Below are 13,117 nucleotides of genomic sequence, written 5' to 3'. Positions count from 1 at the left end.
CACGCTCCTCGTCACTGAGCCTCCTCGAGCCTCGACGCGGGCGGGTCGTCTGCCCTCCAGCCTCCAGGGTTATGTTGGCTGTTGCGGGTCTGGTGCCTCCCCGTAAACATCAGAATCAGCTTGTCGAATCCACGGGCTTTTGACTGGGATTGCGTGAATCTATAGACCAGTTTGGGAAGAATGGACACTAAACAATATTGAGTCTCCACTCTGTGAACTGTAACATTTTCCCCTTTATTTACATCCTCTTTAATTTCTTTCGTCAGAGTTTTGTGGCTTTTTGCATGTAGATTCTGCACAAATTTTGTGTTAGATTTATGCTTAGGTATGTAATTTTTATGGTGGTTTCATAAATTTTTTGGTGGTTGTGTTTTCACGTGCAATTCCAGTCTTTGCTGGTGCGTAGGAAAGCAGTTGACTTTTGTATGTGAACCTTATATCCCATGACCTGCTGTAATCGCTTATTAGTTCCAATTATTTTTGGGGATTTTCTACTTAGCAAGTCATGTCATTTGGGAGCAAAGACAGTTTTATTTTTTCCTTCCCAATCTGTATGCATATGTTTTACTATATTTTATTGTCTTATTTACACGAGCTAGGATTTCTAGTGTGATATTGACTAGGAGTGATGAGAGAGGGGTCCTTGCCTTGTTCCCGGTTTGGGGGAGAAGTCACCCAGTTCTTCACCATTAAGTGTGACGTTAGCTGTGGATTTTTGTAGATGTTCTCTATCAGGTCGATGGACGCTTTTGCCGAGAGCTTTTAGTCATGAATGGGTGTCAGATTTTTGTCAAATGTTTTTTTCTGTATCAGTTGATAAAGTCATAGGATTTTTCTTTTAGCCTGTTTTCATGGTGGAATACATTAATGGCTTTTTAAAAATCACCTCTCTAATGTTGAACCTTTCTTGCGTACCTGGAATAAATTCTACTTTGTTGTAGTGTACAGTTATTTTATACATTGTTGGATTTGGTTTGTTAATATTTTGGTGAATACTTTTGCTTCTGTGTTCCTGAGAGAGAGAGTTCTGTAGAGTTACTGTCTTGTAATGTTTGTTTTCTGGTTTTAATATTAGGAAACCTTTTTTTTTTTTCATTCTCTTCTAGATTTTGTCCATATACGTTCTCTGGGGTTTTAACCATGTGACAATGATAGATGTGTATTTGTTCACTTCGACTGTTCATCTCTAACATCCGTTTAGTGCCAGCAAGCATTTTTTATGCTACTTCATAGTTTTCATTTAACAAGTTAAATTTTAAATCATGTTGAATTTTAAAATGAGAAATATCACTCAAATAACTACAAGAAAAAGTTACTCTCTAGATATCTTCTGTGGGGCTGCAGTCACTCTGAGATGGGCACGGAAATAGCCTCACTCTGGCCGAGGGGAGGACGGCTCCAGCCACTGCAGTGGCACAGGCACCCTCTCCAGAAGCAGCCGTGGCTCCGACGCCCTTGGGGCGGCCGCGCTCACCGCCCTCTCCTTCCTCGTTCTCCATCTTCTCTCACACACGGTTCCTTTCCCAGCTTTCCCGGGTGTGGAGCAGAAAGAGGTGGTTCAATACTCACTGACCCTGGCAGATTTTAAAACAAGTTGAAAAGTCTTCAGTTGGGCCCTGGCCAGTTTGCCTCAGCGGTTAGAGTGTCGGCCTGCGGTCCAGAGAGACCCGGGTTCGGTTCCCGCTAAGGGCACGTACCTCGGTTGCAGTTTGTCCCCGGCCCCAGTTGGGGTTGTGTGGGTGGCAACCAGTCGATGTGTCTCTCTCACATCCATGTTTCTCTCTCTCTCTCTCCCTCCCTCTCTCTTACCTACTCTATCTGAACAAAAAATGGAAAAATATCCTTGGATGAGGATTAAAAAAAAAGTCTTCAGTTGGTTTCCCTTTTTCATTTTTTTCTTTGGCCAGTGTTTCTACCAGTAAAAGGGTTTGCAGGGCATGACTGCAGAAGACAGTGGCAACAGAAAGGGAATTTTAAGACTTGCTAACCTGAGTAAAATAAAAGTATAATAGACCAGTTGCTAAGATTTTTTAATGTAAAGAGAAAAATGACCTACTGTTCACGTTTGTGTGCCTGCGTCTTCACAGCCGGAGAATCCCCCCAACGGCCCAGATTGCGGCTATGGCTCGTTTCACCAGCAGTACTGGCTTGACGGGAAGATCATCGCGGTGGGGGTGATCGACATCCTTCCACACTGCGTGTCGTCTGTGTACTTGTACTACGACCCCGATTACTCCTTCCTGTCCTTGGGCGTGTACTCTGCGCTACGGTGAGATTGCTTTAGACCACCTGACAGGTCACGCAGGCATCGGTGTGTCTGCCTCCCGCTCGACCCCGACTGGGCCGAGGATCAGGTCTGCAACCCAGGTAGTGCCCTTGACCAGAATCGAACCCTCCACCCTTCCGTCTGCAGGCCGATGTTCCAACGGCTGAGCCACACCTGCCAGGGCATCTCACAGTGTTTTAAAAATAGTTTTTCTGCCCTGGCCGGTTTGGCTCAGCGGTTAGAGCGCTCGACTGCGGTCCGGAGAGACCCGGGTTCGGTTCCCGCTAAGGGCATGTACCTTGGTTGCAGTTTGTCCCCGGCCCTGGTTGGTCGTGCGGGTGGCAGCCACTCGATGTGTCCCTTTCACATCGATGTTTCTCTCTCTCTCTCTTCCTCTCTCTCCCTCCCACTCTGTCTGTACAAAAAATGGAAAAATGTCCTCGGGTGAGGGAAAAAAAAAAAAAAAAAGTTTTTCGTTCCACACTTGGATTGTTTTTGATAGCTTAGTATTAAATTTTATCAAATATTTGTCATCAAATCACATAGTACTTTGAATATTGGAAGTAGAGTTAACGTGTCTTCATCTTTGTTCTTCTTTGGCAGAGAAATTGCTTTCACTAGGCAGCTCCATGAAAAGGTGCCCCAGCTCAGCTACTACTACATGGGGTTCTACATCCACTCATGTCCCAAGATGAGATACAAGGTAAGGCTGGCTGCCTGTGTCCACTGCAGGCTGCCACGGTGGGAACCTGCGCTTTCGTGGTTCTCGTTGCCATGGGTTAGCTTCCCGTACGTTCTGATGCAGGCCATGCGTTAGTTTAAAATGTCTTATTAAACTTTTCATGGCATCTAGCTTGTTCGTTGCCTGACTGGTGCCTTACATGCAGGTGCTCAGCATTCGTTTAATATAGGTTCATCTGCAGTAGTTAACTGGACGTATTCTGGGTACATTTACCTGTTTTTCCAAATGAAGTCTGAGGAAAATCAGAAGTCAGGACATTGGGGAAAAGTATAATAATTCTGCCTCAGGAAATAAAGCTGAGTAAGCACCACAGGTATGTTACTGGTCCGAAGGAACCCGCCAACATCAAGTCTAAAACAAGGGGCACGTCGACGTTCTCAGGAAGAGGGCAGGTGTGGGGTCCCAGTCGGATCAGCTGGTCTTGTTTTTGTTTTTTTTAATTATTTTTTCTTTATTGATTTTAGAGAGAGAGGAAGGGAGAGGGAGAGAGATGGAAACATTGATGAGATAGAAACATCGATCGGCTGCCTTCTGCATGGCCCCACTGGGGATCGGGTCCATAACCTGGGCGTGTGCCCGACCGAGAATCGAACTGGCGACCTCTTGGTGCAGGGTTGATGCTTAATCAGTGAGCCGCACTGGCCAGGCCAGCTGGTCTTGTTTTTAGCTGTAGCCATGTGATGGGTGTTCAGTCTGCTATTAACAGTGTAAAAACCATACTGGTCAGTTTATGTACAGAGTATGTGAGTGGTATTCCAAGAAATACGTTTATAAATTGTTAATTTCAACTGGCGATTTCCTGTAGTGCTACTGACATGCCGAGAGATCCACACGTTAGGTTATTGGAAATAGTACCTCGTAACTTCGCTGGCATTTCCCAGGTTTTAATATTCTCTGTAGGCTTGTTCTTTTTAATGCTACTAAACTTGATTTTTCTTATTAACTAATTTTTTTCTTTTTAATCCTCACCCGAGGATATTTTTCCCTTTATCCCCAGACAGAGCAGGAGGGGGAGAGAGAGAGGCAGAGAGAGAGATCGATGTGAGAGAGACACAACTGATTGGTTGCCTCCCCCACGATGCATCCCACACATTTCAGAGATGCTCGATGTCCTTTGAACTGATATTGGGGTGTGTAGGGTGGTGTCAGGTATAAATTAAAACCTCCTCCTCCGCGTCCTCTCAGCGCTGCTGCAGGCCCTGCTGTGGTCTGAGGCAGCGTTTTGACCGAGTTTGTATCAGACCTGTGTGCCGGCCGGAGTCAGCAAGGGTTTCAGGTGGCCGCGGGCTTCGTGCGGCGTGTCCAGACCTCGGACAGCTGCACCAGGAAGGGTTCGGAGGGTTTGGAAGAGAAACAAGAGGCTGATGCGCCTGTGGCTGGACCCTCGGCTCGGCGCCTCAGCTCGGCTGCGGTGGATGGCGTCACTGGACCCCGCAGGTGTCTGCCGGACGGGGCCGTCGGCACCACTGATGAAAGTGCCACGGAGGAAGGTGTCCACAGAGCCGCGTCTGCTCCGAGCTTTCCGTGTCTTGGCCAGACACGGGAGCAAGGCTGTCCGGCACAGTCCTGCAGCCCGGGGTGCGTGTGGGGGCGATGTGGCTGCTGTGGTCTGAGAGACACAGAAGACCTCATCAGCTGCCCACAGCCCGGGACAGACACCTCAGCATGTCTTCCCAGTGGTCGCTGTCTCGGGACCCAGGAATGCTGTTAGTGAGGGGTTTGGGTGCCTCCTGCTGGCAGTGGGAGGGAAAAATTTACATGCTCATCACAAAGTGTTGTTTTTAAAGTTGTCACGTTAAATTTTGCTGCATCAGAACCAGAAGCAGTTCCTTGCGGTCTGTGTTCTCAGCTGCTCCTCGCAGACGAGAACTTGGGGCTCAGCACGGCTGCTCTGCCAGGTTCACACTGACTCACCTTTTACTTTGGCAACACAAATGAGAGTCTGAAGAATCGAAACACACATAACGGACCATTCCCTGGATTCACGGGGGCGCCTGTAACTTCTGGAGGGTCCTAAAGTGCTTGTGTATTAATTAAAGGTGAATGTTAGCTGGGGATTAAAGTGCATTTAATCATGTTTCTTATTTTCCCATCCTTCTCTTTTCCCACAATGAAATAGAGAGCCTGGTATAGTACATGATTCCTAACCTTTGAAAAACTCCATCATTCCTGGAGCTTTTGAAAAAGACCGATGCTCAAGCTCTGGCCTGACCTACGGGGAGGAAAGCCTGCTTCTTTCTCTCCCACGGCCCCGCCCCGCCCGCCCCCGTGCGCTGCGTGCAGCCCGAGCCGGCCTCTTCTCTCCCAGCCCAGCCCCACCTCTGCCGAGGCCGCCAGCACCCTCGTGTCTGCGCGCGGTCGGTTCTCTGCTCCGTCTGGAGCGCTGTGTGCTCCCGTGTGTGGGTGTGACCAGTCACGGAGGCTCTGTGGGAGCATGCCGAAGCCTAGGCCAGGGGGCATGAGCAGACTGTGTTTCCTCTGTCACTGTCCCCAGCGCCCCAGAAATTGGTGGACAACGAAGAGTTCTGTCAGCTGTGCCGAGCTCTGAGAAAACCTGTGAAGAGTCACCGCTGTCCGCGTGGACGTCTGCAGGGTGTGGCCGTCGCTGAGTCTCTGTGGGCCGTGCGCCTGCCGCTGCCAGCGGGGTGGTCAGGGGGGCTCAGGCTCCATGGCGGCGCTGAGTCTCTGTGGGCTGTGCGCCTGCCGCTGCCAGCGGGGTGGTCAGGGGGGCTCAGGCTCCATGGCGGCGCTGAGTCTCTGTGGGCTGTGCGCCTGCCGCTGCCAGCGGGGTGGTCAGGGGGGCTCAGGCTCCATGGCGGCGCTGAGTCTCTGTGGGCTGTGCGCCTGCCGCTGCCAGCGGGGCGGTCAGGGGGGCTCAGGCTCCGTGGCGGCGCTGAGTCTCTGTGGGCAGTGCGCCTGCCGCTGCCAGCGGGGCGGTCAGAGGGGCTCAGGCTCCGTGGCGGCGCTGAGTCTCTGTGGACAGTGCGCCTGCCGCTGCCAGCGGGGCGGTCAGGGGGGCTCAGGCTCCGTGGCGGCGCTGAGTCGAGCCTGCAGAGCGTTCTGTTTCCCTCGCTTTGAAGGAGCAGGAAGGAACGGCGCAGCTTCGCAGCAGCCGATGAAGGGATGAAGTGAGTTCCTGTACCGAGCAGCTGCGTGCAGTTGATCTTTAGTGCAAAGAGCACAGTGTTGCGCACACGTCTGGGATGGGAGGTTATGCCCACTTCAGCCCTGCGGGGACAGAGGTGTTTGGCCCGTTGGGCACGTGGTTGGCGCTGAGTTGTTTCAGAGAAGCACCTGTGCATAGTGTGAGCTGTTCCTCTCCCGTCAGCCCGCCTCGGTGTTGATGCCAGAACGAAGCCCGTTGCCACCCTTCCCGATCCTGGCTCAGTCCTTTCTGATGTCTCTGCTGTTCTCTTCTCCTGCCTCCATTCTGCGAGGGTCAGGCAGCGGGAAGGTTCTGGCTCCACCCTCAGGGCCTCAGCTGGAGGAAGCCGCCTGGAGATGCTGCGCACCCTGGGCAGACACCTGTGCCGGCTGCGGGAGGCCTCGGCGCGCCCCCTTTCGCTCTTCCGGTCCTGCCTCTTCGACTGCAATTTAGGAGCCGGCAGTGTGCCTCACCCCCGTCACCGTCCTTCTTTGATGTGCCTCGGCCACTGTGACCCATGTGGTGATTTGCAAGCACCCACCCCATTCCTTTCTGGGAAGAGAAGGCCGCTGCGCCCACACCCCGTCCTGAGGGAAGTCGCTGACCTGTGGCCTCTGCCAGAGGAAGGACAGCATTCGAGTTGGTCACCGTGCTCGGTGCCGTGCGACCCGGCACTGTCACCTGCACAGCTGCGGGTCCTGACCCAAAGGCGCCAGTCTGGGTGGACAGTATCACGAAGCCAGCCTCAGAGCTTTGCCCACTGAGTGCCGAGCGACCGACCCAGTCGGGTTCTGTCTTCAAGGAAGCATCACGTGAGGTGTGGGGAGAAGCATGGTCAGTGGGCAGCTGTCCACCGAGCCTGCAGAGGACGGTGAGAGCTCCCAGTTGGATGGGCCAGGCGCACACAGACCCACACGGAGCACGTTCGAGGAGACTGTTCTCAGGCATGTCATCAGCGGGGTGGTCTGTGGACCCCTTCCATCTGGTGCTCAGAGGGTCTGAGTCCAGAGGGATGGGGAGGAGATGGAAGGGGAGGAGATGGAAGGGGAGCAGGAGCAGAGAGCAGAGCAGATGGAAGCGCAGATCGGGGCCTCCTGCTGCTGGGGAACAGACGGCCGGCCTTGCACTAGGCCTGCTGCCTGCTCCTGAGCGGCTCTGCTGTCCACGGAGCCTCCTCTGGCCTGAGCGCCCCTCTTCCTGCAGAGCCCGGAACTGGCTGGAGCCTTGCCCACATGCTCATGCTTCTGCCCTCGTTCTTTTTCTTTCTTTTTCTTTATTGATTATAGAGAGAGAGGAAGGGAGAGGGGGAGAGAGATAGAAACATCGATGAGAGAGAACACTGATGGGCCGCCTCCTGCATGCTCCCCACTGGGGATCGGGCCCACAACCTGGCATGTGCCCCGACCAGGAATCAAACCAGTGACCTCCTGGTGCAGGGTCGACGCCCAGCCGCTGAGCCGCACGGCCGGGCCCTCGTTGTCTCAGGTGCCTCGCTGACAGTGCTGGTGCCGGGCACCCGCTGGGCCATCTGAGTGCACTTCTCTGTTCCTCCAACCCGAAGGACCAAACGTAACCTCGCCTACCTGCAGCGTGGTGCCCTGGGGAGGCCACGTCCCCGCCACGTCCCCAGGTGCTCGTGTGCTGCTGGGCACCGTTGCGGCCTGCACAGGGTGTTCACGTGCATGAGCTACCTGCTCACCAGGATTGAGCTGGAAAGGATGGAGGGAAGTTGCTGGTAAATGTTCTCTACAAACAGGATTTGATGAAGTCCCGTGTCATGAGTGGTTTTCATCTTTCCTGTCAGTGACGAGCTCGGGGCCTGGTGGGCACTGCGTGTCAGGCTGGTGCAGTGACGGGCTCGGGGCCTGGTGAGCACTGCGTGTCAGGCTGGTGCAGTGACGGGCTCGGGGCGTGGTGAGCACTGCGTGTCAGGCTGGTGCAGTGACGGGCTCGGGGCGTGGTGAGCACTGCGTGTCAGGCTGGTGCAGTGACGGGCTCGGGGCGTGGTGGGCACTGCGTGTCAGGCTGGTGCAGTGACGGGCTCGGGGCGTGATGAGCACTGCGTGTCAGGCTGGTGCAGTGACGGGCTCGGGGCCTGGTGAGCACTGCGTGTCAGGCTGGTGCAGTGACGGGCTCGGGGCGTGGTGGGCACTGCGTGTCAGGCTGGTGCAGTGACGGGCTCGGGGCGTGGTGAGCACTGCGTGTCAGGCTGGTGCAGTGACGGGTTCGGGGCCTGGTGAGCACTGCGTGTCAGGCTGGTGCAGTGACGGGCTCGGGGCGTGGTGAGCACTGCGTGTCAGGCTGGTGCAGTGACGGGCTCGGGGTTGGTGAGCACTGCGTGTCAGGCTGGTGCAGTGACGGGTTCGGGGCCTGGTGAGCACTGCGTGTCAGGCTGGTGCAGTGACGGGCTCGGGGCGTGGTGAGCACTGCGTGTCAGGCTGGTGCAGTGACGGGTTCGGGGCCTGGTGAGCACTGCGTGTCAGGCTGGTGCAGTGACGGGCTTCGGGGCTTGGTGAGCACTGCGTGTCAGGCTGGTGCAGTGACTGGGCTCGGGGTCCTGGTGAGCACTGCGTGTCAGGCTGGTGCAGTGACAGGCCTCGGGGCTGGTGGGCACTGCGTGTCAGGCTGGTGCAGTGACGGGCTCGGGGCGTGGTGAGCACTGCGTGTCAGGCTGGTGCAGTGACGGGTTCGGGGCCTGGTGAGCACTGCGTGTCAGGCTGGTGCAGTGACGGGCTCGGGGCTGGTGAGCACTGCGTGTCAGGCTGGTGCAGTGACGGGCTCGGGGCCTGGTGAGCACTGCGTGTCAGGCTGGTGCAGTGACAGGCTCGGGGCGTGGTGGGCACTGCGTGTCAGGCTGGTGCAGTGACGGGCTCGGGGCGTGGTGAGCACTGCGTGTCAGGCTGGTGCAGTGACGGGCTCGGGGCTGGTGAGCACTGCGTGTCAGGCTGGTGCAGTGACGGGCTCGGGGCTGGTGAGCACTGCGTGTCAGGCTGGTGCAGTGGCGGGCTCGGGGCGTGGTGGGCACTGCGTGTCAGGCTGGTGCAGTGACGGGCTCGGGGCGTGGTGAGCACTGCGTGTCAGGCTGGTGCAGTGATGGGCTCGGGGCCTGGTGGGCACTGCGTGTCAGGCTGGTGCAGTGACGGGCTCGGGGCCTGGTGGGCACTGCGTGTCAGGCTGGTGCAGTGACGGGCTCGGGGCGTGGTGAGCACTGCGTGTCAGGCTGGTGCAGTGACGGGCTTGGGGCGTGGTGGGTACTGCGTGTCAGGCTGGTGCAGCGTCAGCAGATGGTGCGCCTGAGGAAACGGGCTGAAACATCAGTGCGAGGGTGGAGAACGTCATCCTGACGGAGGCTTTGAAATACCGAGACTCATCGCCCGGGGTGAGAATTCTTTCCCCTGACAGTTTTGAGAAACAAAGTGATGACAAATGTATCTCCTGGTCATGAAAGAGACACACAGCCTTTGTGCCTTAAAGGCAGAGAAGCCACCCCAGCTCTGGTGGCCTGACCGTGCGGAGACAAGAACAAGGAGGGGTGGTGAGTTCGCAGTTTTCTCTGGATCTGCGGCGTGTGAGCAGGTCCGCTTGGGCTGCTGCTGCTCATACGCGCGCCAGGCAGTCTCGACTGTTCTCAGACCAAGTGAAGGGAAGGATGGGCGGCGTCGTGGAAATCGAGCAGCAGAAAAATGTGTGTGTTTTTTTTTTTTTTTTACCAATTCCCTACTAAAGTTTTTTTTGTCCTCAACCGAGGTCATTTTTGCATTCATCTTCAGATAGAGCAGGAGGGAGAGAGAGAAAGAAACATCAACTGGCTGCCATCCACACGACCCCAAGCGGGGCCGGGGACAAACTGCAACTGAGGTACGTGCCCTTAGCGGGAACTGAACCCAGGTCTCTCTGGTCCACGGGCCTCCGCTCTAACTGCTGAGCCAGACAGGCCAGGGCCCCACTAAAGTTATTATTCTTTTCATTAATAATCTCTTAAGGGACAAAATAATAAGCTAAATAGTGAGAATCAGGAAATGCTCGCCTATTTAAACTAACTGGCTGCGTTTCTTTGGACTTCCAGGTGGGGCGTTTTCAGGTGCAGGTAGCCACCTTGTTGAGCCAGGGATCAAACCGGGACTTGGGAAGTAGGGACCTTCAGGTTAGTTTCATCTCCTCCATCTTTGTTATCATTTACCAGTTTTCTTTCACTTTGTAACCTCCTTCCCGTCAGTCAGGGTGAACTGAGGAGAGGTCGCGGAGGGCACCCTGGGTGCCTGTGGGCCTCGGTGTCGCGGCTGCCACAGGCTGTGGCTGCGTGTTCCGGGTCAGGGTTTGGATGGGCTCGTAGACGGGCGTCTGCCCTGTCCGTGTGCAGGGCCCACACTTCAGTCCCGTGGTGCTCCACCTTCCTGGGGCCGCGACCCTTTAATACAGGTCCTCATGTTGCAGTGACCCCCAACCATAGAATTGCTTTGGTTGCTACTTCATAGCTGTAATTTTGCTACTGTTACGTCTTAGGCAACCCCTGTGAAAGGGTTGTTTGACCCCCAAAGGGGTCACCACCCCCAGGTTAAGAACCGCTACCCCAGTGTCTGTGGTTGCATGACAGTGAGCAGCATTTCCGTAATCTTGGACACGGAGTCCATGGCGGAAGAACCGAGAGAGGTGCTGAGTACTTTTAATGCTTTAACTCAGATTGTCAGAAACTCATTCCCAGAGGCTGTGTTGAATTCTTAGCTCGGTAGGGCTGGTCAGTCTTAGACAGAGCCGGGCCGGCAGTTTTACTTGCTTCCTGAGCAGGGAGTGATGGGTGGTCTTGTCACTCCGGCTGTTTTGGAAACCTGACGTCTCCAGCCACAGCCCACGGCCCTTGGTTAGTATTCTGAGGTAATAAAACCAGAGGGTGCAGTTCCATGTCATTGTATTATGATCCACGGTTGAATTGTAGACGTCCTTTTTACCTACCTGTTTGCTCAGAAATAGTTTCAAGCTTTTAGAAAAGCTTCAAGAGCAAAAATGGCAGAACCTGGGTACGGTTGCCCTTCCTGGTGTCGCCTCTGGTCGGTTGTGCCCACTCTCCCCACAAGGGCACAGAGCTGTGGCTGTGCACACAGCTCTCTGAAAGGCAGTCGATGGGTTCTTCACGCAAAGCGCTTTTCTCCCTGTGCCAGGTGCATCTGTGAGCGAGTGTTCTGTGCTCGATGAGCTCAGACGCTGCTCGCAGCAATCCTGGACATGGTGTCTGTGCTTCGCCGTTTCGCACGAGAAGCCTGGGACACAGAACGGGGACCAGCTCGTCTGTGGTCACACGGCGTGTTCGCGCTGGAGCATGCGCTGTGCTGCCTGGCTTGCGGGGCTCCTGTGTGCCCGAGACTCCTCGCGGGCGCACGGTCCACGCGCATCTGTCTGTGACCTGTGTTTCTTTCTCATTTTCCCACTGAAATCCCCAGATGTGCTTCTATACTGTGGTGGGAGTTGTCATTCTATACATGTTTGCAAAGTTGGTTATTTTTGGTGTGTGCTTGGACAACTGAAGCCTCTTGATGTATCAGTGGTGGCCACAGTGTGTGTGTGTATTGTGTTGTGTGTGTGTTGTGTTGTGTGTGGTGTGTTTGTGTGGTGTGTATGTGTGTTTCATAGGTATGTGGTGTGTTTGTGTGTGGTGCGTGTGGTGTGTGTGATGTGAATATGCTTTTGTTGAGTACGTGGTGTGTGTGGTACATGTGTTGTGTGCAGTGTGTATGTGTGGTATGTATGTGTGTTGGGTACGTGGTGTGTGTGTATTGGGTATGTGGTGTGTGTGTATTTGTTGGGTACATGGTGTGTGTGTGTTGGGTACATGGTGTGTGTGTGTGTGTTGGGTACATGGTATTTGTGTGTGTGTATTGGGTACATGGTATATGTGTGTGTGTGGTGTGTGTGTATTGAGTACATGGTGTGTGTGTGTATTTGTTGGGTATGTGTTGTGTGTGTGTGTGTGTGTGTGTGTGTGGTGTCTGTATTGAGTACATGGTGTGTGTGTGTATTTGTTGGGTATGTGGTGTGTGTGTGTGGTGTGTGTGTATTGAGTACATGGTGTGTGTGCGTATTTGTTGGGTATATGGTGTGTGTGTGTGTGTGTGTGTGCGCGCGCACCATTTCCTACTTGGGAGGAACGTGATGTTCTGGACTAGCAGCTCCAAGGGCTGGGGTTGCTGCATTTCACTGAGTGTTGTGGACTTGCTTGAAGACCAGACAGGCTTAATTTTCACAAGTAAACTACATAAATATTTCTGAAAAGACATCTAAAACCTCCGTAATCGTTTGAACGTGTGTTACTCTGGGCTGCGAGAGCTGTTACCGCTAATCGAGTGTAGAGTGGTGCGCGGGCCTGTGGACCTGCCTGCCTGGAGACACAGCTCTCTCTGCGCCCCCTCATTCCTCCTCTTCACATTCTAGAAACAGTTCCTCTTGTGGAAAAGGGAGTAAATAGAAAGAGTATTGAGAAGAAAAACTGCCCACATTCCCTCAGCCAGGACGAGTCATTGTTGATGTCACTGTATTTTCTAAAGCTGTTGTAAATACGCACACATTTCCCCTTACGGCTGTTATTAGATGATATAACGACATCCGCTTGTTTCACGGGTATTTTCTGTTTTTCTTAAATATTTTGTATACCCCTGATTTTAAGCAACTGTAAACGTTATAATATAATTGCCATAATTTATCAAGCTATTACTGTTAATTTAAGTTTTTTTACTTTTGTTATAAATAACACGTGGCAAACATCTTTTTGTATTTTTATTTCTGAGTCATAATCACAGAAGTAGTTCTTTCTCACATTCATGCTAAATGCATGGAATCCGTCCGTATTGCGTGTCTGTTACGGGAGATTTCTTCTGAGGAGGGTCGAGGGGCTGTGCACTAGGAGCTGCTCGAAAGTAGGCTGCAAGCAGCTGCAGGATCTAACAAAGTATCCTGCCTGTTCCAGCAAGAACAA

General features: G+C 53.7%; 1 protein-coding gene across 12 annotated transcripts in view; it reads left to right on the top strand.

Moving 5' to 3' along the window:
• The window catches only part of ATE1 (arginyltransferase 1), a 99,576-nt gene that overhangs the window by 40,047 nt on the left and 46,412 nt on the right, over nucleotides 1–13,117 (top strand). For 7 of the 12 annotated variants that reach the window (XM_036264882.1, XM_036264881.1, XM_036264888.1 and 4 more), the window contains 3 exons: nucleotides 2,088–2,269; nucleotides 2,870–2,969; nucleotides 10,220–10,297. In XM_036264882.1, coding sequence (XP_036120775.1) covers nucleotides 2,088–2,269; nucleotides 2,870–2,969; nucleotides 10,220–10,297 — 360 coding nt within the window. Of the gene's footprint in view, nucleotides 1–2,087; nucleotides 2,270–2,869; nucleotides 2,970–10,219; nucleotides 10,298–13,117 lie in introns of those variants that run through there. The other 5 variants (XM_036264891.1, XM_036264883.1, XM_036264890.1 and 2 more) reach the window with 2 other exon arrangements.

Source organism: Molossus molossus, unplaced genomic scaffold (assembly GCF_014108415.1).
Source record: "Molossus molossus isolate mMolMol1 unplaced genomic scaffold, mMolMol1.p scaffold_m16_p_17, whole genome shotgun sequence".
In the NCBI taxonomy this organism is placed as follows: Eukaryota; Metazoa; Chordata; class Mammalia; order Chiroptera; family Molossidae; genus Molossus; species Molossus molossus.
The sequence above is the reverse complement of the archived record's forward strand: the minus strand, read 5'-3'. Positions and strand labels throughout refer to the sequence as shown.